The sequence below is a fragment of the Pagrus major genome, chromosome 19 (assembly GCF_040436345.1).
Source record: "Pagrus major chromosome 19, Pma_NU_1.0".
Lineage (NCBI taxonomy): Eukaryota > Metazoa > Chordata > Actinopteri > Spariformes > Sparidae > Pagrus > Pagrus major.
The window spans coordinates 29,141,381-29,168,422 of NC_133233.1; the positions used below are offsets into that span (position 1 = coordinate 29,141,381).

General features: G+C 43.0%; 1 protein-coding gene across 1 annotated transcript in view; it reads right to left on the reverse strand.

Moving 5' to 3' along the window:
* The window catches only part of dipk1c (divergent protein kinase domain 1C), a 36,628-nt gene extending 16,892 nt beyond the window's left edge, over positions 1-19,736 (reverse strand). Inside the window, exon 1 of the mRNA XM_073487852.1 lies at positions 19,443-19,736. Coding sequence (XP_073343953.1) covers positions 19,443-19,664 — 222 coding nt within the window. The 5' untranslated portion in view covers positions 19,665-19,736. The remainder of the gene's footprint in view (positions 1-19,442) is intronic.
* Positions 19,737-27,042: the final 7,306 nt, after the last annotated feature.

Here is a 27,042-nt window from a genome sequence, read left to right on the forward strand (position 1 = left end):
GAGCAGCGCTTCAACTCGAAGGGTCACAGAAATAGTTTGGACTTTGTCCCCAGAGCGCACTTATGTCTTCATTCACAGCTGTAAACAGAATCTCAGGGTCCACACTGATGATTGTGGTTCCTTGAAAACCTGCTTGAAACGTCTCGACTTGAGATGTTTTCATCTCGAGGCGTCTCGTCCATCGGGAACAGACCACAACGCCTCCTTTTTAAACTGGAGGACGAGGATCTCTGGACTGATTCTCCCTGCAGACGGGGACATCTGCACACTCTGGTCTTGATTCCAGCGCTGTGAGCTCTGCAGCCTTCACATATCCGCTCTAATTCCCTGGATTTCCTCCGCCTTGCATCACATCACACTCTCCAGCTGCTTCCTCCTTCCTCCAACTCTGCAGCTGGTAAACTTTCCCACCGCGCTGTGTGTGTGTGTGTGTGTGTGTCAGAGGGGAATGTGTGTGTACGGAGGATTAACACGTGCATTTACATGTGTGTGTATACGCTAAAATAATGCTGCACATGGACTTTAAGTTGTAGCAGTCTTTGTGTGGCTGTTTGACTGAGATGACATCAATATTTGTAATTTTACAGACTTCAGTAGTTTTTATGTTGCGGTGGAAATGTGTGTGAAACAGAGTTCAGACTAAACAAAGAAGACAAAAAACTATTTATGTCCTTATTTACTGCATTATTGTTTTTATGAGATGCAAGAAACTTTGGATTTGGAACTGTTCAAACAATAATAATAATAATAATAATAATAATAACAGCGATAACAGATTTGACAGATTAGCTCAAAGCTAACAACATGTTGTTCTGAGTGCGACTGAAGCAAGCAGCCAAACTTTAAATGTCACAAACAAGATTGTGTTTTACATCAGTTGTCTCCAACTTTGTTCATTATTTCGTCTGATTGTGATTCGTTAGATGTTCGAGTTGTTTCACTTCACCTGTGATTTTTTTAGCTCGGCAGCCACAGTGAAGATTTCAGCTTATAAAGGGTGCAGATAACATCAGATCAGTTTGGGATCTCAGTTCTTCTGGAGACTTGGATCACAGCAGACAGCTGTACGGAGACATCTGATGTCTGAATGATGCAATGTCGACACCCTTCATCCAGTGTCTTTTTGTCTTTGTCCTGCTGAATTTGTACAACAAAACAGCATCTTGCACGATGAGTTAGATCCCGGAGGAGTCCACTTCATATTCATTCCTCTCTGATTGTTGAGTTTAAATGGAGCTGCATTTCTTCACATTTTGCAGACTCGCAGACTTGGCGGGCGCATTCGAGGGAAGTCCAGGAGTCTTGAGGGCTGTCCAAACCCACAATTTATCCAGTCCACAGGGGCCCAGGAGGACTTTCTGCAGACTTTAGCAGACTTCATTGTCTTAATTATGTTGAAACGTTACTTGAATCGTGTAGGCCGGAAATGAAATGTAACCACATCATGATACAGAAACATGTAGAAGTATTTATATATATTTGCCTCGTGGTCTCGTGCACTCGCAGACTTGTCGTGATGACAGTGAACACATCACGGCACCTACGACCGAAGTCCACAGGTCCCGAGGATGGAGATTTGGATGCAGCCTAAATATCAGTGGACCGCCTGGTTTCTGGGACGGGTCGTCGGCCCTGATGTGAGACGCAGCAGGTGTGCGTCTGCATGTTTACAGATGTTCACGTTCAGCCGGTGGCTGTTACAGAAGCTTCCAGTGCTGAGAGTAAACACTTTCCGTCTGCCGTGGATCTGAAGAGTCCAGATGAGCAGCGTGGGTTCAATTAAGCGTCTGTCGGTCTCTGTCATCTGAATCTCGCCATGATTCATGCCAGCAAACAGCAGAGTGTTTATTTGGCCGAGTCTCCTCGAGCTTGCGACAGAAACAAATGGCTCCAGGATGCAAACGAGCTCCAGACTGAAACATTAAGATCTGCTAATGAACTTTGGTTCTGTCTGCCAAACTGCAACGTGGCCGCAGAGGGAACGAATACGCTCTGAAATATCAATGCTGTTTTTTTCTTATAAAGACATTTGTACTTTTCCTCCGCCAGAAAATATATTCTCTCTCCTCTACAGCTGAAGTTAAATGATTAGCTCCTGAACATTTTCTCCTTTTTTGTTTGTTTCTCTTGTTTCTTCTTTCCACCTGTCTTTTAATTATCCTCAAACTTTCCTTCTCTTCAGCTCATTCCTTCCTCCCTTCCTTTATTTCTTGTTCTTGTTTCTTTCTTTTGGTATCATTTTCTTCTAAATGTATTTTTCCTTTTCTTTCTTTAGTTTCTTGTTGTTGTTGTTGTGCTTCTTCTTCGTTTCCTTCTTCTTCTTTCCTTTTTTCTTTTTCTTTTATTCCTCATACTGTCCTTCCTCCTTTCCTGCATTCTTCCTTCCTTTCATTCATCTTTCCTTTCTTTCTTTCCTCTCTTTATGTTTGTCCTTTCTTCTTTATTTCCTCGTCCAACTAAAACACTTTAAAGTACATTTACTGCTAACCCCTCTTCACTTGTACTTCAGTATAATATGACTGCGGTACTTTAACATGTCATGTGTTTGATGTATTAATACTTTAACTTCAGTGGCTGATGTGAAGTCTTTCCTCAGTGAGCGGCAGCAGAAAGCTGAGACGCCTCATTCGCAGTGAAAGGCGCTCTTTGTCGTTCTGTTCTCACCATTACATTCCATAATGGTAAAGCCCGAACACACAAGGAACATTTAAACGCCTTAATGACATTCCTGTGTGTATTGAGCCCAAAGGCCTCTGGTGGCCGAGCGAGCACGGCGGCAGCAGAGAGAGAGAGAGACGGTTGTGGTGGAGCAGTCTGTGTAGAAATCTGTTGAAAGGTTTCTGTCTGAACTCGCCGACATTTTAAATGTTTTTCAGGAAGCAGGAGCCTGAAGCATTTTCCTGGAAACTATTGGAACAAATTAAACACATTCTCTGAGAGAGCGACGAGGCGTTTTATTGTATCTCAGAGATGATTCTCTGAATTAAAAGCAACTGATGCTGAGGCAGAAGTTTCTCAAGCTTAAAGGAACAGTTCACCCATAAATAAGTCCACTCATCATCTCCTCCCTCCATGCTGATATAAAGTCAGGCTCAGTCATCATCTCCTCCTGATGATATAAAGTCAGGCTCAGCCATCATCTCCTCCTGATGATATAAAGTCAGGCTCAGTCATCATCTCCTCCTGATGATATAAAGTCAGGCTCAGTCATCATCTCCTCCTGATGATATAAAGTCAGGTGAAGTCTCGTAGTCCACAGAACATTTCTGGAGCTTCACAGTAAAACAGAGTTGCAGCGTTCTGCTGAACAACTGAAGCAGCTGGAGATGATTTAAACATCAGATGTCTCCATGCAGCTCGTCTGCTGTGATCACAGAGATCAACCTGATCCGAGGAGATGATATTTAAACCCTTTTTTTAAAGTGAAATCTTCACTGTAGCTGCTGAACTGAAAACGTTAGCATGCACCCTGTCAGAAGTGAATGTACGAGCTCAACCGCACTTTGAATCTTTACCTCGTCTGACTCGCATCTCTCTTTGCGAGTCAGACGAGGTAAAGATTCAAAGTTTTCTTCTCGTTGTGTTTGGTCTCGCTCTCAGACTTCCTTCCTCTCTCTCTGACTCTCTCCTGAAGTTACAGCCACAGACGACCAGATGAAACTCAGCGTCACCTCGAGGACACTGGAGGATTTCTCTGCTTTGAACGTTGTTGGAAACGTTTGTGATGATGTGAGAACACAACCACAAACAAAAGGAAGTTTCTCATGTGGATCAATAAAGAAAAAAACATCACCGTCACCCTCAGAGCTTAAACAGGCGACGGTGGGTAATTTATCACTGGTGACAGGAGGTCAGAGGTCAAGTGCAGTAATGTACAGTATTCCCATGAGCCTGCAGTGTAAATCAACACTCCATAAGTGTTCTTGTTGTGCTGAAAGCTACGAGAACAATAGTGTGATTTCTTTCAATAGTGTGTGGGCTGAAAGGCTCGTATTCACCACTGCATGTGCACCATGAGTATCTGCACACACACACACACACACACACACACACACACACACACACACACACACACACACGGCGTGGGTGGACCGGTTGACCCTGAGGTCAGTTCACTGGAAGTGTAGGCTGATCTCACAGCTGGTGAGTCCACAGTCGCAGGCCACAGCACAGCCTGCATCCCTGTTTCCCTGCTAATGAACACCCACAACACACTCGTACACACACACGTGCACACCTTGTCCTCTCAAACACACACACAAACTTTGCACCGAGGGTTTTGGCAGCAGTTAGCCTCCATAGCGAGCTAACGAGCAGGTGACTGTTCTTTACTGCTGCTGACTTAATGAAGCAATAAACACACGTGGCCAGTTAGTGGGCGACCACACTCATCTGTCAGCAGATAAACAGCAGCTCGCACAGATTTAATTGTGCTGGAACATGAAGGTGGTGGAGAAGTAAAGACAGGAGAGAAACAGCAGCTGAGGAGGCTTGTTCATGCAGTTACAGGTCATTTTAGGTGCACAGGTTCCTGGAGAAGATCTTTTAGTCTCTCTGACATCCGTGACTTGACCAACAGTCATGACAGGTTGTTGAGCTGCAACCAATCACAGCTCACCTTCTTTTACAACGTGCCTGATGTGTGGAGGAGATGCACCTGCAACCCTGTTACCAGGAAATACATGAGGTAGTTTTATTTTTGAAAAGGTTATGATTTCATTATTGGTTGGTTGGTTTGTCGGTCGGTTGGTTGGTTGGTTTGTCAGTCGGTCAGTTGGTTGGTTGGTTGTTTGGTTTGTCGGTCGGTCAGTCAGTTGGTTGGTTGGTTGGTTGGTTGGCTTGTCGGATGGTTGGTTGGTTGGTTGGTTTGTCGGTCGGTCAGTCAGTTGGTTGGTTAGTTGGTTGGTTGGTTGGCTTGTCGGATGGTTGGTTGGATGGTTGGTTGGATGGTTGGTTGGTTGGTTGGTTGGATGGTTGGTTGGTTGGTTGGTTGTTTTTCAGCAGGATCACACAAAACCTACAGAACATATTTCCACGCAACTTGGATGGAGGATGGTTTCTTGGCCCAGAACAGGACCCACTAACTTTTGGTATCGATCCAGATAAAGGGATGGATCATGGATTCTTTCCTTAAGATTGCAAATTTGTGTTAATTTCTCTGGGAGTAATGCATGGATGTTGATGGAAAAAATCAGGTGTATTTGGGTGGCTTGTATCTCTAGCCGCTTCATGGTAAAAAAAACAAACTAAAATGTCCAACACAATTTCCTAAAGCAGAAGGTAGCGTCTTTATGGTGCTTCTTCTGTCTGACCAACAGTCTGAGAGCTGCAGATATTCAGTCTGCTATCACATAAAAGAGAGAAACAGAATGTTTGAAAACTGACTCAAATATTTAATTTAGTATAAAAAAGTCACCGACTGTTTATCTATTGAATTTTGCCTCGTTACTGCTGTCTCATCTGCAGGGTCCAATTCATTTTTTGGCAATTAAATTCACTCTGTGCTGCTGTTCCACATATTAAAAACCTAAGAGCTAAAAAAGTTATCCAAAAATCATGTCAATCAACATCAATGCTTACAGCAGTCAATCGCAATTTCTTCAGGTGATTATGTTTGATTGTTACTTTATTTTCTGTTGTTTTTGTAAAGCAAACGTTCCTTCAGCTGTCTCGTCTGTGGGGTCCAAACCACTTTTGTGCCACTCACTGCTGCATGTACTGTAATCAGACTTCACATGTTAAGAACCTTAATGCTGCTGCCTCCTCTGACAGATGAGTCAGTCATCCGTTAAAGCGTGACGCTGGGCACTGACACACCACCGAGAGGATCAGAAGTCACAGTCTCTCTCAGTCTCGGTCTCAGTGGTGGAACTGAAATGCCGTCAGACAGCATGTTGAAACTCACTCAGACGCTGAACGTGCTTATCATGATCCTGAAGGCACAAACTTCCACAGTCCTCACAGTGGCAGCGCACCCCAGTGTTAAAAATGTCAAGTAAATCTAATAAAACCAAACCGTCTGCTGCCAACAAGCCTGCATGTGAACGATTCGAGCAGTACAACACACACAGATAATAAATCACATCAATTTTCTGAAGTACTCATCGGCTGCCATGTCCTCCCTGCAGGCGTCACCTCATCTTTGAACCAAGAAAAAACATAATAATAGTGATTAAAGAAACATGTCTGAAGGCTACTGGAACAAAATGTTGGTGTATTTATATCCTCAGAATAAGTGTGTGTAGTGTTACGTGTTGTTTCAGATGTTATTCCCCCAAAAAGAAACATTCGAGTACAATGATACTTGGAGATAAAATGCCAATGAGATATTGACGATATTAAAGGTCCTATTTGAAAGAAAAGTGGATTTTTGAGGGGTGGGCGACCGTCCCGACCTACCGTCCCAGTTGGGAATGAGACTCAAAATTCAACTTTTCTTACAAATTGGACCTTTAAGAAACTACCAAACTACGATAACACATTGATCAGCCTTGTTACCCACATTTAACCGTCTGTGAACATTTTGTGACATTAGCTAAAAATTACAGATAATTTGCATCCAAGAGAGAGAGTCTGGATCAGATCCAGATCTGCTGGAGGAATAAACACCTGGAGTCTCATCAGGTTCTGATCCGGAGCCGTTCACCGACGGGAGGAGAGCTCAGAGTTACTTTTGAACTTGTGGATTTATCTTCACTCCTGTTTATCAACCTGACTGCAGCAGTGATCCGGAGGTGACCTCCATTGTCGGGTTAGCAATGACTTTGTGGAAGCTAACGGGGTTAACAATTAAGATGCTGAACAGAAACCTTCAGATCAGACTCGCATTATTACATCTCTTGGTTTATTGTTTGCTTTCTAAAATTGCTTTTTTCGGAGCATCCTTGAATGCATCATCAGAGAGACTTCCGAAGATGGTTGTTGATCAAAAATGTATATGGTTTGTAATTTATGAGTCAAGACATTGAAATATCATTGGTGTAGTCTTTAAATGTCCTTAAAAAACAGGAAAATGACAATTATGTTTAGAGAGACGGTTTGAAATAAACTCTTCTTGATAAGTGAGAAAAGTTATCCAAAGTGAAAGATGTTCCTTATGAAAACAGTCGACACTAACACACCTCCCACAGAGCCGCTCATCATCACGCTCATTCAGTCGGCTGCAGTTTGTTGTTTTAGGGCCCTACAGCGAGCGTGAATATTTCACGAGCCGTATAATAGTTTGATACAGTCAGAGAGCTGAAGATGCTTTGTGCCGAGTCGTGTTTTGGCTGCAGGCTCTAAAGCCTGTCAAAACTCACATTCATCCTCACAAAGACACTGCTGCTTTTCAGCTTAAAGAGAGCGTGAGGAAGCATGCAAATGTAGACACACACACACACACAGACCACACACACACACACACACACACACACACACACACACACACACACCTACAGTGACTCCAACAAAAGGCTGATTCTGACGAGAGCATTGAAACAAATCCAACTGCTCTGTGGTTTACATACAGCTCAAGTTTCCACTGATGGTGACATTCAACCGCAAGCTGATTCTGATCTACGACGCTGATGCAAAAATAAAACAACACACACACAAATGCAACACAAGCATTGTAGCTCCAGTGACAGATCTCTTTCCCTCTCTAACATCTGGTTACCTTCAATTTCTCTTTTGTAAAGTTGTTACTATATCTCTATTCCTTTCTGTATTTATCGTCACGTTTATTATGTTGGAAACATTTAAGTGATGTAAGTACACAACTCATCAATATATAACAAAGATCCAGACATTTTAATGCTGGATTCTCACTTCTGACATCTTTAAGTGCTCCAGAATGTGACTAATCTTCATAAAAGACAATAATAAGACAGGGAAAGTTATATTAGCCGGAGGAAGTCAGGTGATCTACAGTATTTCCTGTATAAGTTGAACAGAATTCTGTATTTTTACATCCAGGAAAGGCTAACTGATGTTAGCGCCTCCAAATCAAGAAATAAGTGGAAAATAGAACATATTCAACTTTTGCAAGACAAAATAGAGAATATTTAATTTTTTTTTTTTGACAAAATAGTTAAATATTCATGACAAACTTCAGAGAATGAGAGTCTGGATCTGCTGGAAATAAAGCTGTTTTATGTTCTGGGTCAAATTTAGAACAATGAGATTAATGAGCAGAATCTGAATCAATACCACGTCCCCAAAACTTCTCTTACTCTGAAAATCTTCGCAGTGCTGCTCTAATGAGGAACTAAAGATTAAAACGCTTGTTATGGTGGATATTTTCCGACGTGATCTGAGTGTGACACGTCGTTCAGCTCAGAGCCGCCGTCATTAGAGACGGTTTTGGGGTCAGTGGTGTCTTCAGAGAGAATAGCAGAGACGCCTTGTTGACGTCGTTGAGGCGGCTCTGACCCTGCAGGCCTCCTCGTTGGTATGCAGCTCTCATCTCAAACACCGCCGCTCTCTCTTTTAAGTGTCTCTCTTCTTATCTGTCCTCTCTGACCTTCTGTCCTCCCTCCCTTTCTTTTTCTGGCCATGCAGCAGATGTGGCTGAATACAGATGATCAAACCGTGGAGGTATTTAGAGTCTTTCTGCTGATAACGGCTGCACGCAGAACAGGAGAAAACTGATAAAAGTACAGGTAATCAAGTATTATTAAGTCCATTGCCCCCCATCTTCACTCTGTGCTCCAGTAACAGTTGAGCAAGCCTTGTTCGGGTTTGAACCTCGGTCAACTTCCCGTTTCCTGTTAAACTTGTATGTGCTAAGTGCTGGTTGTTGCTGGGGGACCAGTACCTCGACACCCCGACTGTGTGGAAGACATTTTGTTTATTCTGACCCCAAAACAGAGACAAATGTTGTCCGATGTAAAGAGTGGATTAGACTGAACACCAACACAATAACCAAAGACACCTATGTTCGGTAACACGATGTGAAGTCACACCATCTTCACGGAGACCTCATGTTGTATGAAGTCACATCTTAGGTTCGCTAATGTTAGCAAAACGCCATCTAACTACTTGGTAACGTTTCACGGTAAGCTAACGTTACTTCAGTGTTTCTGGAAGCAATGCTTTCAGGTGGATTTGAGGAGTGTTTGTGAGTTTACACCAGAAATTCATGACAGTTTCGTAACAGTGTCTCTGGGCTTGTTGGGTAGAGGAGACAAGTGGACTCCTTACAGGCTGTCCTGCTGCTGCTCTACCACCCGGCCTGTCCACTCTACCTTACGAGGCCAGAGACACTGCTGTTGCAGTGGACTGTGAGCTGTAGTTGTCCCGGTAAACACACCACCACTTTGGCTAAATGCATTGTGTCTATAAACACAACGGCAAGAAGCACCATGAAATAAAAGTGTTTCTGGGAAAAATGCCAAATTATTTTTCTCACATTTCTTTTGTAAGACTATTTACGTGCTAATTACTTCTTATACTTTGCGACTCTGTAGGTCCGTCTGTGTCTGCTGACGTTTCTTCCAAACTGAGCTGAAAATCTGAAGTGTTTTCAGCTCAGCTGCTAAATTTAAAACATTTTAACTTTAACAATCTGGCTCTCTGTTATTGCTTGGCAACAGCAGCAGTTTGACAGCAGTAGGAGTCAGGAGACAACAGATTGCCCATTTTTTTAGTGTTCAGCTGTTATTGGGAGAAATTTGGCAGCTGGAGAGCTCAGAGTCTGACGGCTGACAGACACGATGATGGTCAGCAGGTAGTGTACAGCGGCTTTTACAGCCTTGTCTCTGGAAACGACTCTATGAGAGTGCTGAGAGTAAATATGAGTGTGTTTTACTGGCTCTGTAGAGTTTTCTTTGGCTCTGGTTTTGTCTCTCTGTGGTCTTTGCTTGTGGAAGAAGATGGAGGAGGTAGAAATGAAGAGAAGCGGCACTAAAGGTGTGAAATCAGGGAGTAACGAGGCTGAACAGCTGCCACTTAAAGCCAGCGAGAGCGGCTGAAACACTACAGGTGGTGTTCAGTCTCAGACGTTCAATGATGGCCTGAAGACGGCTGACTTCCGGCTAACGGTCAGCTTGGTGTATCAGGGCCCTGACTGGTTATGAATATATTTTAATATGATGAGAGGATGAGATCACACAGCTGGAGTCGTCGTGAGGATGAACTCAGACTGCTGTTGAATCCACCTGAGGCTGAGCTGAGGACAGAGCTGATTAAACACCTTCAGACTGAGCTGCAGCGAAGTTAACTGAAGGTTAAACACTCATTTTCTGTTCTGCTCTGCGTTCACACACACACAGAAAGGCTTTACACCAGCTGCCACTTTAATTATCACACATCACGTCGGACTGATGGAGCCTCAGAAACACCGAGGCACTAATTACAAGAGAGGACAGTGATCGATGCTGCGCTAATTAAATCTATGAAATGTAGCCGTGATGAATCAGTCTGGACACCGTATAAGTCTTCTGACGTAGTGTGTGTGTGTGTGTGTGCGTCCTTTATTCTATCTGGTGTGTATATTGTTAATAAAGCCTGTACTCATAATGGACTCCGTCACAGCATGATGCTTAATCCATTTGTAATCTATCATGTTTATTAAATACGAGTACGGAAAAGGATTAGGACCACTGTAAAAAAAAAATTTTAAACATTTTTTTTAGTTCTGACTTTTTTTCCCCCGAATTCTGAATAAAAACCCAGAATTGTGAGTTTAAAGTCAGAAATCTGAGGAGAAGTTTTTTTCACTGTGGCCCTGATCCTTTTCTGTAGAAGAGTAAGAAGAGTCACGGTTGAAAACTAACATCACGGCGTGACGGCGACTAAAGCAGCTCGATTACTGGCAGCAAGTGACGTGAGTCGACATTTTGACCTCAACATCCTGTTTGTTTTCTCTCTGAAAGCACGATATGCACGACAAACGTCTGATTCCTGAAGTACCGTCTCGTTTAACTACTAGAACCTAAGAGAGGTGTGGGCTGGCTGGAGGGAGGATCGCCAGAGAGAGAAAACACACCATCTCTACTTCCTGTTGGATATATCGATTGAATGTCATTTCCAGTCGAGAAACATCTAAATATCGACGTATAAAACGTGTTTTCTTTAAAAAAGTCCAAATGTAGAAAGAGAAGCTGTCTTAAACTGACCCGTCTTTAACATCTTCATGTCGGACGCTCACATTCAGTTCTGACACGGTGTCCAAATAAAGTGAGAACTCAGAATTCTGACTTTAAAGTAAGAACTCAAACGTTTCACGTGATCCTTTCTGTACACAGTCAATAAAAAAAGATGTAAACACCGTCCATGAGGCTGTTTGTTTCCATTCATTTTAGTACGCTATGAAAATCAAGTCACCAGGCCACAAAGAATTTATTGGCAGGCTGAGAGGAAAAGTTATGCATCGTCTCCCAAAACAACTTTATTGATGACTTCTTGGGAGTTTCTTCGGAGGAGTAAAGCCGCTAACACTGACTTTGGCTGATAAATGAAGAAACACATTGGGCTGCAGCTTGTGTCTCTTTCCCAACTCGTTTCTTTTGTAACAGAATCAGTTTTCTGCTCTATTCTCGTCTCTGGATTGATGACTTTCATGATTCATCTCCTTAACTGGTCCAGACCTCTTTGTTTTCAGAGCTCAGCAGTGAGGTTGAAATCACAGGAAATGAAACTGTAACTTGCGTCCGTTTTTTCTCCATCATCGCCTGAATCGATGGAGTGATTCTGTCCTGCTGTCGGACTCAATCATCAAACACAACATTCATGTGGTTCTCAGGAGGATCCTTCATCCTTCATCGCTCTGTGGCCTGTAGATCAACAGATCCAGGATTTACCTGAGACTCTCCCTCCTGTCGGCTTTGTGTGTTTATCTCACAGTCTGAGCTGATTTACTTCAACATCTGCACAGACTCGACTGTAAATCTGTCAGACACACGACTGAACTACAGTGAGAACACAAGCCGAACTACGTGTTCACGCTTTAAAACTATGAATCTACCAAATATCTACAATTGTAGCAGAAGAAACACACAGATTGAGTCTGTTAAAGTACTTCAGGTGACAGTGATATTTCTGATGAAGTAGATTCCTAGAAAAGAAAAGAAATAAAGGAGAAGTTTAGAATTTAGAGAAGTGAAAAAGAGAAAGAAAGTAAATGAAATTAAAAAAGAAAGGACAAAAAAACTAAAGAAAGGAGAAAAGAAAAGTAAAGACGTGTGAACTCCCTCCAGAGTTCAGCAGCAGCTCTGAGATCATAAAACTGAGTCAGAACATGAAACGCTGTTCAACTTTGACTTCAACACCAAAACTGTCTCCAGACAGGTTGTTACGCTCCGACAGCCTCCAGCGTCTCAGCGCTGTGTTTGTGTCCATCACGCCGTCGGCCTCGTCAGGTCGTCGCAGTCAAACGTCAGCGTGTTTGTTTTGAGTGTCAGCACCTCCACAAACCTCCGACCTCAGTTCTGAAGGTCATGACGTGTCTGTGGACTGACTGTCCTCTCAGTGTCAGAAGGTGTTCAGTTAAAATTACTTCTTAAAAAACAGTAGATCATTTTAAAGGCCTTTTTAAAGGTTTCAGTTCTTGTTCTTGTTTCGACGTCTGCTCAGGCAGCACGAGTCATCAAAACATATTCACATTATCAATTATGACCTAACTTTCATGTCTGGAGGTGGAGTGGACGGTGGTGGGATTATTACAGCCAGCTTTTGGTTTAGTAGACCTGAGGACATTTCTAACGGCTTGTGTGGCGACCCAACCCTAGGAAACCTAACCAGAGCTTCAGCACAGCTTTGTGACAAAATAAATAGAAAATTCAACCCTAAACCACGTAGAAACCTTCAGTTTGAACCTATCTGTGGTTCTGCAGAAACGTACTGAGCTAACATTATTCTGGTGATTGGGTTGTAATTCACTCATAAACACTTCTGAGGGTTGATAAAAGTCTCAGGCTGTTCATGAGTCTTTAATTTCTGGAAAGGAAATTCATTATTTTTGGCAATTCATCTTCGAAGGACAAATTCCTCTTGGAGAAACAAGAACAGAGCCACTTACAGACACAGGTTGGGTTTCTTATTCTTTAAAAAAACATGTTGCCACATTGCATAAATGTACCAGCTGAGATTCCTGACAAGCAGACTGTTTCTGCTGCTCTCAAGGAACAAACCAGACTGCATTAAAAAACAGAGGTAGGCCATAAAAATTGTAGCGTGAGGCCATAAATAGGCAGAGGAATGCCTGAGACATGTAGGGACAGAGTTGGACCATGCAACAGATCAGCCATTAGACCATAAATAGTCAGAGGATCAACAGATACATGCAGATTTCAACAGAAACCATGTGTGCAGGGTGAAGGTCTGCAGCAGAGACTGTGAAGGAAGTGACAGAGCCGATGATACGGGAAATTCTCTGATTTATCTGATATGAATCAGGCAGTGAGTTACAAAACGTACATGCTGTACGACCACAGCTAATATTACACTGAATAAAACAAAAAGCAAGCTTTAATAAAATAAAAACTGAAGTCCAAAGAACCAAAACACAGATGATTAAAAGGCAGGCGACAAAAGCCAAGAACAAAATACAGGAGTGAGGACAAACCGGAGAACACAGGACTCAGACACAGACACAGAAACTACAACAAACGGATGAGAGACTTAAAAACACTACAGAGGGAAGACTGATAAACCCCAGGTGAAACTAAAAGCAGAACCAAAAAAACAGGAAATGGCTAAACTAAAACCCAAAACCATGACAGATGTAGTATCGTCTGATGTCAGTCACGAAACACGAAGACACTTCCTGGGTCTCTTGATCTCAAGCTAAAGTAGTAATCCATCCCAAAAGTTCTGTTTGGTCTCGTTCTCAGACTTCCTTCCTCTCTCTCTGACTCTCTCCTGAAGTTACAGCCACAGACAACCAGATGAAACTCACCGTCACCTCGAGGACACTTGATTGCCACCACTGATGTTCACCACCAGAGAACCAAAATTTCGCCCTTGTATTATTCACCTCAATCAGTCAGATTACTGAACATCAGGTGAAGCTCTGAGTGAAGTCAGCACTCAGCAGAGACTCTGGTTCTGGTTCTGGTTCTGGTTCTCTGTCTCCTCTCTGTACCGTTACCTTCATGAAGTAAAGTCCATTTCCCCTCCAGCTCCAGTCAGCAGTCAACATTACAGAACAGAACCACCCGACAGTGGAGGTCACCTCCGGATCACTGCTGCAGTCAGGTTGATAAACAGGAGTGAAGATAAATCCACATTCAAAAGTGACTCTGAGCTCTCCTCCCGTCGGTGAACGGCTCCAGCATTAACCGATCTAGGCGAGCTAACTAGCTAGACTCCTTCTGACATCTTTATACGCCTCTCATGAATGAATGACAATAAATTATTTATATTTTCAAATTTATTGTCAACAAAGTGCTTTTTTAAAAATCAAATCTTACCGTGTAGCTAACGTGAAAAACTATAATTCTTTGGTTTTGCTCTTCACATTTGAACTCAACCAGTAATATTAGCCGCTGCTCCAAAAAACATTTATAAAACACTTTATGATTATCGATATCTGTCTCTCAGAAACGTGAAACATGAGTTAGAGATATGCAGAATACAGATGGACATGATAGAGAATTTTACATCATAACTGTGATGTAATATTGACATGAGGGCAGAGAGGCGATCACAGAGGGAACACTGCTGCTCTTTGATGTCTGTTCCCCAACAGAGAAAAAACCTCGTCGTTGTTTATTCTGCAGCAGCGTTGAAGCAGAATGTGGAGGAAGTAAAAGTGTGTGTGATAAAAGTGAAGGTGAGGTGACGCCACTCAACATTTCCTGTCAGCAGGAACTTGCCACCAGTTTTCTAAAGCAGACAATCGAGGCGATAACACAAATCTAAGACTCCTCCGTCAACATGTGTGAGGGGATTCTCTGCTGCAGCTCAGAGTGAGATGGTTTGTTTTCATTCTGAAATCTCATGTGGAGCAGCAGAGTTAACGTCTCTCAGATGAATGAGCAGCAAGCAGAGTTTCCCAAGAGTGTATTTTTATCTTCATCCCTCTACACACAAATAAAAGTCCAGGCCGAGAGTCTCTGTGGTGAAAAAAACAGAAATGTTACTTAAAGATAGTTAAATTAAGACTAAGACAATCTAAAGAAGCAGAACCGGCACCATAATCACTCCTCTCTCACAATAAAATCCAGTTCATACTCGAAACATCAGCAGTGAGTGATGAACCCATCCTGCCATCTCAGCGTTAAGGACACAATATGTAATTTCTGCCAGTGGAGGTCTCTCAATCAAAACAAATCAAAAGACGTCAGACGTTATGTGAACGACTGGCGTGATTTGAAGCCAGATAATGGAAACATATCCTGGATATGTTGAACTCACTTTGTAGTCCAGGCCTCTGATTTATACGAACGCTTCTAAATCCAAAATCCAAATTAGCTTTGAATTTCGATCATTCACAGGCAGCAGTAGCAAGTTATTATGGATCCCACTGTTTTTTCTTGCAATAGGAGGTTGCCCTCCTCCACCTCTGATTGGTTGCACTCGCTGCACTGGACTCTGTTCACTCATAGTGTAGTTCAGATTGTCTGTTTTTCTTGCGGCTCTGATACAGCGGCTTATGAGCTGTAGCTCCCCGGTAAACACACCGACCTCTTCCAGAGACACTTCAGCTGCAGCAGCCAGAGGTTGGTGTGTTTACTGGGGAAACTACAGCTAACAGCCCTGTTTCAGCTCTGCCATTAGCGGTTTGCTTTACAAACCAACCAGAAAAGCACAGACACAGACTAACCCATTAACACCAGACAACCACTGCACATACAGTTAGGAACACTAGCTAACTGCTTCTTCTGCCATCGCAAAACTCGTTGGAAGTATTTAGCACTGAGTACGAGGGTGACGAAGCTGTCGAGGCTTTCGTCATACGAAATGATAGATTCTAGATCTGAAAAACAACTTTGTAACAAACTGAATTTCTATCTTTAGTTGTGCATTGTTGAATCACTGAAGGCTGGTATTTTTGTTGAACTCTGGAATATTTAATTTTAATAATTATTATGGAAACTTGTCAAAAAGCCACCAGGATAAAGTCGAGCTGTTGTTGTAACTTTTTAAGGCAGAGTTCGAACGTGTAAAAGACAGTTTGTCAGGACATGAAACCAACGATCTGTTGATCTTTACTGATCCAGATGTTACAGTCTGGCAGAGCCATCAGTGCTGAAAAACCCGAGTATATTCTGTGAGAATCTCGTTAGCAGTCAGAAACTGTGGAGCTGAACTGAAGGAAGCAGCCTCTGCTGTGATCCAATACAGGAAGAAAGAGCTCATCTCATTCAACATATTATTCCAATTAGAGACATTGGTCAGCGATGCGCATGCAGAGTCCAAATGAGCAAATTATCCTTAACGAGTTCTCATAAAACCCGAGGCACAGGCGGGTTTACCTGCTCATTTATTTCATGTCACGGCCTCAAAGCTGCTCCGCTGTTTGCTGCGCTCTGCTGTTATTTCCCTCTAATAATATTTAGTTTTTGATCTGAGAGGAAAGTTTTCACTTCATCTCTTGTCTGCCTCCTTTCTCCACATGATTTATTGCTTTGATGTAAAAGCAAACAAAAAGCCGAACCTCTCCCTCGACTCCTCCACATTTATGAACCAAAGAGCCTCCAGTCGTGAAAAACAGTCTCAACACACTCGCAGCTTCAAAGGCAGGTTGAAAGGTTTGAGAATGGAGGGATGAGCCGACAGGAAGGAAAAGAGAGGAAGAGGAGGATTGAGACACTTTTGTTCAGGTTACAACACCTGAAGCAGTTGAGACAAGCCTGAACCAGGACGGCGCAGTAATCTGGTGACCTGTCAGTCAGCGAACACAATGTGAGGTTTGTTTGTGAGGTGGATGTTTTGAAGTGATTCTGCTGAGCGGCATCTGTCCTGCGTTACTGCCGTCTGAGGAGCCAAATTAGCTTCTGGAAACGTGAAACCTCTTGTTGATCTCCGTCAACATGTTACCGGAGACGTTTTCTGAACCTCTTAGAGCCCAAACGAGGGGAACATTTCAAACAATGTGATGGATGGAACGAAAGTGCAGCGTTAGTTCAGCAAAGAGTTTCTATTTGTTGACTTTGGATCTCTGTGTTTATTTGGGATTTCATCAGTTTCCACTTTGGATCTGTGAGAGGTTTATTAATATCAGGAGGGAGGATGACATCACAGCCTGTGTTTTGGAAAAAACTGAATCTCTGTGAGTTGATTAAATAGTTACAGCAGTGTTTGCTTGTTGCCATATTTCATCACGACACTGAACTGTGCCCACAGCTGTTTGTTCAGAAGGTAAAAACAGAAAAGTTGACGAGGAGAAGAAAAGTTATATAAAGTCTGATAAATGTCCTCGGGTGTCAGCTGAAAATGACAAAAATGAGGCAAAAACTTGAAAAATGCCTCATAACCAGCTCGATCAGGAGAGACTGATCCGCTCTGAACGAGTTTTCAAGATTCAAGAGGCGTGTAAACGATAATCTCTTCAATCAGAAGATATTGGCTCTTAATAACCACGTGAATGATTAAACTGATTGTTTCTCTCTGGCTGGAATAAATATATTCTTCCTGCACATGTTGGCCTCTCCTGTAGGTAATGTGGTCAGGTTAATGATAAGGTTAATGTTTCTGGTTTTCTCCTGACAGTGGTCACAATTCAGAGGATGTTTTTAAAGAGCAGAAAGCAGCTGAGCTCTAAAAGAAAGAAAAGGAGTTATCAGTGTTTACCCACAGTGCACCAGGAGATGCTGCAGTGGATAAGACAGCAGGCCATTAAGAGCCGTTGGCCTCAGGTCGTTTATCTCCACCCGCCTGCCTGTTTACTGTAAGCGTCTGACTGATGAACGGCGGCGGGATTCACAGAAACAGTCGATGAAAGCCGCCATTTGTCCCTCAGACGATAAATATTCTGAAGAAAAGGCTTGAAAGCTGAAGACACGACAGACGGGTGTCGATACAGGACGGACTGGAAACTGCAATTATTTCACATTCCTGCAGACAGTTTTTCTAAATCACTGGTCTTAAGATTGATTTCCTTCCTTTGAGGCAGCCGCTGGAGTTAATTCATGTTCAGAGGATCAGCCTGCACAGACGCAACACTTCTGATTCACAGAGAAAAGTCCTGTTTAGTTGATGATGCAGTCAAGCATGGAGAAGAAGAGTTTTCAAACTACCCACGGCACAGACACAGCAAATTAATCCAAAAACTGATGATGAGAGTGATTTAATAAAAAGGTTAGCAGTGACCTTTCCAAAGACTTGATAAGAAAATCCTTCTTAACCTTCACTGAGTTGTGATCAGTGTCAAATAAAAGCTCTTAAAGAGTTTGTTGTCTTTGTTTTCACCATGTAGAAATGAAGTCAACAGAGACTGAAGGCGGACAGATAAACTGCATGTGGTCGAATGGATGTGAAATTATTTAAACTTCAAAAAGACAAAAGAACTGAGAATATTTTCTGCCATCATCCCTTTTCTAACAGCAACAATTCAGAGAGATGATGTTAAAAGACAGATGTCAAACTGAGACAGACGGCGATCAGAAACAACTCTGTCAGATCATCCAGACCAATCAATCAATCAATCAATCAATCAACCAATCAACCAATCAATCAATCAATCAATCAATCAATCAGTCCACCACAGGGCAACAAATGATCGTAAACGGGATGAAGTTCAGATATTTCATACATTTTTTATCAGACCTGTTAAATTTCAGCTGCACTGATCCGACCAATGAAAATATTTAGTTGCACGACCAAAATAGTCGCACCTGAATCAATCAGTCAGTTAATTAATTAGTAAAACTTTTTAAAAACTCATCATAAGCTCCTCTTGTCTTCTCTACTTTCTCCTACAGAGCTTCAGCAGCGACTGTTTTGGTCACACATGCACCCGAAAATATGTCAAGTGCAACTAAAAGTTTAAAGTTGCCTTTAAAATATACATTTCTTAACAAACAGGTGTGCAGACAGTTGCCTTTGAACAGATATTTGCCCGTGAACGTGTTTCCTGCAGCAGGATTTTTTAAGAAATTCAGGTTAAACAAAACACCTCATGTTTATTTACACAATGTGTTAGGACATTTAATTGAAATGTATTATCGGGTGTAATTAAACTGTGCTGGTGCACCTGAATGGAGGTGTCGGCTCACCGGTGCAGACGGTTTAAAAGTTGCTCTGGAGCTCTGAATCAATCAGTCTTTTTAAAAAGGAGCCTATAAAATCATTATTAGCAGGATTATTTAAAGAAGTGACAATTTTTAGTTTGATTTAAATGAAGAAAAACTTTAATCTGCTGCTTTATTCCTGTTATATGATCATTTATATGGAATTTAATTAAACTCTACCAGTGGGAGCTTTTAAATGATGTGCCGGTGCAGCCAGTGTAAAAGAAACTCTGGAGTCTGTCAGTGACCAGAACCAGAGTCATGTAATCAGATTATCTGACTCACCAGTCTCTGCAGGATCCTCTTGCTCTTGTCGTCGGTGCAGTAGTCGGACAGGATGCTCCTGTGGACCAGAACCAGACCGTTCAGGAACAACCAGGAGCCGAACCAGAGCAGAGCGAACACCAGGGTCCCCCGACGGGACCACAGCCTGAGGCCGAGCCACCGGAGCAGGCAGAGCCCGCCACCGCGGCCCGCTCCACCTGACACCGGGCCTCCGGGCAGCATGGTGGTGACGGAGGCTTCAGAACAGTTCGATGGAGACAGAAGCTGCAGATTCTTAAAGGTTGGTTCTTTTGTTCGGCTTCAAGAAAAGCAATTATCTAAAAATCCCACATTAATTCAGTCTGTGATTAAAATGTTCTGAAACGTTGTAGATTTGTGTTAAAGACACAGTCAGACCAGATATTCTCTCATGAAGAAATCAGGAATCACAGCTGAAATCTCAGATCCGAGGCCCGTTTCTGTGTTTCTGTGTTTCTGTGTCTCCCTCGACTCTCCTGGTCTCAGTGAAAGGACTGGATGCCTGCTGTGTCCCCGGGAAAAACTAAAAAAACCCAACAGAAATAGTCGAGCAGAAGAAGAGAGCCGTCTGTAATCATCCAATCAGAGCAACACGTTCCAGACCCAGTGGACTGGTCCGACCTCCAGCTTGGCTCAGCGGCGTCTCCACAAGAAACATTTGTAAATGTTGTTTGTCCACGCTGAGATTTTGTCTTTTCATGTCCGACTGCTTGATTTATTTCACTCGCAGCGAGTCAACAAATGTTGAACAACAGGAAATAACTGAGCCGAGTCGCCGTCGCGCTCTGTGATGTGAGTGTCTGCGGCGCGGTGTGGCATCTGGACAGCAACCAGCTGCACACACACATGCACAGAAACACCAGCAGGCATCCGACTCAACACACTCGCCCGCCGCGTCCTCGCGTCACCTCCTCGTGGCGTCTGCAGTGTCTGCGGCCGTCACGCCATCGAGCTCAGATGAAATCATTTACAGAGAACAAACCTCAAAACGTCTTCACGCTGGAAAAAGAAAGATGGAAACATCCCAAACCTAAAATATCCATCAGAGCGGGCGCTCTGCGGCGCTGCACAACGACTTCCTTAACGAGCGAGAAATAGATGCAGAAAAGTTTCCTTGATGTCAGAGTATCGACACACGCTGTGCTGCAGTCAGGAGAAGAGCTGCTGACGGCTCTGATGTCTGAAGAGTGAAGAGAGACGTCCTTGATGTTTGACAAAGAGATCTGTAACAGAGAGAAAGAGCTGATGTCAGATCTGTGAAACAATCCAGAACTCTCCTACTAATCAATCATCAGTCATTTCAGCACCGAGACGATCAGATATGAACACTCGGATCAAAGTTTTCTCCTCAAACTTTCATCTAAAGCTTCAACATTTTAAAACCATATTGATTTTTACAACTTTGAAAGTCTTCCCCTGCAGAGCTGATATCTGATCATCCTCCACTGCTTTTCTCTCCGACGGCTCGTCGGCAGAAACGCTAATAAAACTTCTCTTTTTCCACCAAAGTTCACGAAGGGTTCAGGAGAAGAGAGCAGCTCTGAAACTTGCCTCATTTCCCCTCTGATGTTCTTGAAGAAAAAGCTAATTATCTCTTCCATTTGCAGGGTCAGTCCAGGGTTTTCTCAAACGGGGATTCAAGCTCGTTTGATCCTGGTTTAAATATCTCAAGAGAAAAACAAACAAGGAGTCAGAGAGATGATTCAGTCTGGTTTCTCTCCCGCAGCAGCTCTGACGTCCAAAACATCCGCTGTTATTCAGCTATGTTATATTTTCCTCGTGCGGTTGTGGCTCCTCTATCAGAAGCATCCAAACCATGAACCGGGACAGAACTCAACCTCCACACTGGAAAACATTAAGAGACTCAGCAGAGACTCCTCAGAGATCCGTGTAACAAAATCCAACTCTTTATATCCTGAAGGGGAGCGACGCAGGAGAAGGTCGATCGCCTGCTTCTTAAAATATCAGCGTTTGTTTCGTGTTGATGGGAGTGTGTGTGGCGGAGAGGCAGCAGCTGCTCTCAGACTGCTCCCAGGAGAGAAAACCAACTACTAGCTGCTGTTTATATGAACTCACAGGTTTGATCAGCAGCTCGACTGGAAAATACTCCATGAAGGTGATCAGTAGGAGGAGGAAACCTTCTGTTTCAACTGATCCAACCACAACATCACCAGACTCCATTAACAAATGTGTCAGTTTAGTGAGTTGTTGAGTTAAAACAAACTTTATAACGTTGTGAAACTCTGTCTCTGACAGATTCTGACTTATTTGTTCCTTCTTGTAAATTCAGCAAATGTTCTACATGAACTTCTTTCTGTCTCTGAGCAGAAACATGGAGTCTGTTCGTCTCTGTGATGTTTATCTGCATACAGAGAAGTGAAGTGAGATGTGAATAAGCTGCATGTTAACAGAGGCTATAAACAGGCTCAGAAACACTTTGATTGTTGGTTAAGTTAGTGAAAGATTGAGGTTTCGGTCAGATGTCAGTCATCTTGTTGCGCTTCAAGAAGAATATGAACTTTCTTTAACTTAAAACAAAAGCTGCGAGACAAACAGTAAAAAGTTTAGTAACGCTGGAGTCACAACAATTAGATATTATATGTATGTTTGACCTTTCTGAGGCTCCAGTAATGTCGCTGTGTCGATATCCAACTACTTGACTTTGTCACCCAGTCTGAGCAGTTATAAAGTGATTTAGAGCTGATTTAAAATATTGAGATAAATATATAAATATTAATATAAATATTGTATTTTGTAATAAAGCCTAATAATACTGCAGTAACCCAGCGCCTGTCCAGCTGAACATTATCAGGCAGCGGACGGTTGAGTGTTCGTGACTCGTCGTTTGTCTGATTTTACCACAATAACCGTCATTCATAAATGATCAATTTAAAGTCGATTAAACTCAAGTTAATAGTTATTTGACTGTGAAATAATAAAATGATTTAGAGACTTTTACAGGTTTATAACCTTTACAAAATGTTCAGTTAATGATTTATAAAGATTTCATCATTCATAAACAACAATTAAATAAAGTATTAACGATAAATGTATCATTCATTAACCCTCTGATCCCAGCAACAAAATCATCAAAGTGACAATTTATCATAGAAACAGTAAAAATATAAATTATCTTCAGATCTCGAGATATTTGACCGGCCATGAACAAATAATGTGTTTGTTCATTCAGTCACGAGAACAAAGAGAGTTTGATTATTTAGTTTAATTGAAGATTTTCTGTTCTCATTAACATTTCTTCACTAAAACTACAGACTGCTCCTTTAATAATCTCTTAAATCTCATTTAAAATGTCACCAAAAATAAACAAAGTTGATCCTTAAAAGAAAAAAAATTCTTATATTGTTAACACTTCTGGGCTTCTTTGTAAATGTTGTATAAATCCCATTTTTTCAGTTTTATAGAAGAAATTGACGAAGAATTGAAGTAAATTTTTCATTTTTCATTAATATTTACATTTTTTGATGATTTAACACATTAACTGAGCCTCTTTTGACTTTATATTTCAGTGAAGAACAAACCAACAGTGAGTTAAAAGCTCCTATTTGTAAGAAAACTAGAGTTTTGAGTGTCTTTTCCAGCTGCGACCTCCAAGCCGACCCGTCCTGCAGTCCCAGCTCATCAGTATGTGACGAGTTGGACATGAGACTCAAACATCAGCCTCGCTGGTTATTATGAAGTGATAACTTTTTTTATAAAGACCAGAAACAATCCAAATTGTTGTTCAGCTGTGAAATGACTCAGACAATCAGCAGGGTTAGAGTCAAATCAAACCGGAGCTGCAGTCGGTCGCTCAGATGCAACAGGTGCAGATTAATAATCCTGCTGCTGTTTCACTCACCAGGTCCTCCTGAAGACGGATCCTCCTGAAGACGGATCCTCCTGAAGACGGATCCTCCTGAAGACGGATCCTCCTGACGAGCGTCTCTGAGATGTAAAGAGCGGCTGTGAGAGTTGCAGTTGACTCCTCGCAGCCTGTGAAGATGATTCAGCAGACGGAGCTGTGAGTCTGGTGGGATGCTGCAGAGACGGAGAACCAGAACCATCCGAGATTAAAGCAAAGAGCAGAAGATGCTTGGTGCTCCAGTCACATGCAGGTCAGGTTCGGTTGTCTGGTTCGACTGAACTTCTGCTTTTCTCTGCAGGATGACTCATAAAACTGTTTGTAATCCACCTTCTTCTCCTTCAGATGAGGATTAAAACTCCAGGCTTTGACCCTGCAGCAGCTCCTGGAGACGAGTCAGCAGGTGTCCAGATGACTTCACGTCTCTTCAGGATTATTAACTGAGATAATCCAAATGTTTGTGATCCTGCTGCTTGAATCTGAAAAACCAGAACAAACTCCAGACTGTTCACTCTGCTCCAGCTGCTGAGATCATTCAGAGGATTGTTGGTAGTTTGTCTGCAAAATCCAGATGACTGAACTTCTTTTTCTTCATTGTTAAAAAAAAAAAAAAGAATAAATCTGTTTGTAATCCTGCAGTTTGTCTCCAAACACCAGGAATAACTCAGAGATCTAAATCATCCGACGTCTGCTGTGATCACAAACTCTCCAAAAAGTCTGAAGTGTGACGTCGACGGCAGCCGGAGGAGCAGCTCTCCGTCCGTGAAGATGCTGGAGGAGATGAACTGTGAGACTTTCCCACCAGGAGACGACCCGGCTGTCAGACAGAGAGCCCGGCTGTCCCGTAAACCCTGAACCTGGACTGTCAGGCGGCTCCTGCAGGCGACTGGTTCCTCCTCACACTGCTGCTGCTGCCTCGCTCGCTCTCTGTGTGACGCTCCCACTGGCTGAAACAGTGTGTGTGTGTGTGTGTGTGTGTGTGTGTGTGTGAGCGAGAGAGGGGGGGGGAGTGTGTGTGCGTGTGTGTGTGCCTGTGTGTGTGTGTGTGCGTGTGTGTGTGTGTGTGTGTGTCAGCTTGTTAGCTCAGACTCATTCCTCTCCCTCGCTTCCTTCAGTCTGCTGCACTCCCGGCTTTTTTCTTTCTCTTTCCTTTCCTACAGACTCTCCCTCTGTGTGTGTGTGTGTGTGTGTGTGTGTGTGTGTGTGTGTGTGTGTGTGTGTGTGTCTCCTCCTCTCAAACTGGAGTCTCCCCCTCCTCCTCCCCTCTCTCCTCTCTTATATATACATGCTACTGTACCTCTCTCTCTCCCTCTCTCTCGCCCTCTCCCTCTCTCTCTCTGTCTCTCTCTCTCTCCCTCTCTCTCGCCCTCTCCCTCTCTCTCTCTGTCTCTCTCTCTCTCCCTCTCTCTCTCTCCCTCTCTCTCTCGCTCCCTCTCTCTCTCTCTCTCGCCCTCCCTCCCCCTCCTCCCCCTTGTTACCCCGTTGCCACGGCAGCAAATCTCTGCTAAGGTTCAGTCCCCACATGCAGCTTCACAGAACCTCGCCAAATTAAAAGCTCTCCCCCCATTTATCTCACTTTTCCTTGCTTCCTCGCTTCACCTCCCCCGGCTCCCCCGGTCCTCACCCCTGTGCCGTACATGGTGAGCGCTCCAATAAAAACAGCTCAGAGGCCCAGGGCGTGTTGGTAATTGCCCCATTTGTAAAAACGCCAATAAAGTTCTGCAAACTTAAAGAAGGAGCAGCCGCTGCAGCTCGATGCTTTCGGGGCTGGAAACTGATCGAGGAGGTTTATTTTGAAGATGCACTGATTTGTGTGTGATGTGATGAGCAGAGGGCAGACGGGTAATTAGCGTTGATACAATAATTAAAGCTGCATTTGGTGTTTTGTGGCCACTAGAGGGCAGAAAACTGCACACATGTCTGACAGATCATCACCTTGTAGAGGAAAAACCTAACGAGGCTCATTAAAGCTATGATGAGGTAAAGAGGCTCTGAGGAACTTTTGTTTTGGTCGTTAATTTATCTTCCTCAGACTTCATTTCTTAATTTTAGGAACATTATAAAGTCACATCCTTTGGACCGCTCGGCAAATCTGAGTCCTTCACAAAAAAATCCACAATAAGCAGCTTTAAATAAATGAAACAGGCTTGTTTCACTTCACGTGACAATCCGCTCACCATGAATACAACTGATTTAAACATGTAAATCACTACAAATTGTTCCATTGATTACCTTTCAAATGTCTAAAAACAACTCGACTCTGTTCCTCATGTTGTTGAGTTGTGTTCTCACATCATCACAAACGTTTCCAACAAAGTTAAAGCAGAGAAATCCTCCAGTGTCCTCGAGGTGACGCTGAGTTTCATCTGGTCGTCTGTGGCTGTAACTTCAGGAGAGAGTCAGAGAGGAAGGAAGTCTGAGAGCGAGACCAAACACAACCAGAAGAAAACTTAGAAAACTAACGTGAAGAGACTCTGGTTCTGGTTCTGGTTCTCTGTCTCCTCTCTGTAACGTTACGTTCATGAAGTAAAGTCCATTTCCCCTCCAGCTCCAGTCAGCAGTCAACATTACAGAACAGAACCACCCGACAGTGGAGGTCACCTCCGGATCACTGCTGCAGTCAGGCTGATAAACAGGAGTGAAGATAAATCCACAAGTTCAAAAGTAACTCTGAGCTCTCCTCCCGTCGGTGAACGGCTCCGGATCAGAACCTGATGTTTGTTCCTCCAGAAGGTCTGACTGTTTTAGTCTCATTTCCACCTCCTGAGATAAATATCTGTCTCCAGCTGCTAAATATTCCACTAACTGTTGTTGTCTCGTCTCTTTCTCTGCCTCCTGCGTCAGTGTGAAGATTGCAAACATTAATCCAGAAGGCAGCGAGTGACAGATCGGTCCGCTGTGGCCTGATGGGCAAAGACGGCATCAACACATCCACAGTTCAGAGTCTCACGAAAGATTTAAAGTTTTTCTTTCTTAGTCTAAACAATAAGAGAAAATAATGTCTGAATGCTGGGACACCTCAGATGTTACCACGTGAGTAAGTAATCCTATCTGGTCACAGGACAGTTATCTCAGTGTTCATGAGACTCGGTGCTGTGGCTCGTATGAGGAAAACAAAGATATTTGTATTATCTTCTCTTCAGCTGAGGCCTGAAGCACAAAACACACTTGGATGCAAACTCCAGCTCTGATCAGCATTTTAACAGCAGCAGAGAAAAGTGTTTTTGCTGACGGTTGCAACTCAGACGTCAGTGAAACAAAGCTGTTCAACATTCACCAGAATAACTGCTGACTGAGAGTCAAGAAACACGAGCAGAAGGAAACAAATCTAAAAGTTTATCCAGATTTTCTCAACATGAGCCTGAAGTGTCGCTAATAAACTGTGTTTATCCTTTGAGACGGACAGAAGACGTCTGTGAGATTACAGAAATACTCTGAGAACAGCGCGACGATGTGATGCACACGATGAGTTATCAGCCGATCTGTAGCAACAACACGTGGTGTTTTTAACGAGACTTCAGGACATCTCCAGGGATCGTTGTGCCGGTGACACCAGGTGTTTTTAATGAGACTTCGGGACATCTCCAGCGAAGTTTGTGGCTACAACACTGAGTGTTTTTCATCAGACTTTCAACGAGGCCATTCTCTGCCCCCTGGTCTGAACCAATGAACCAAACTTCAGGTGTGAAAGCGCCCTAAGACTTAATTGATACTCTGTTG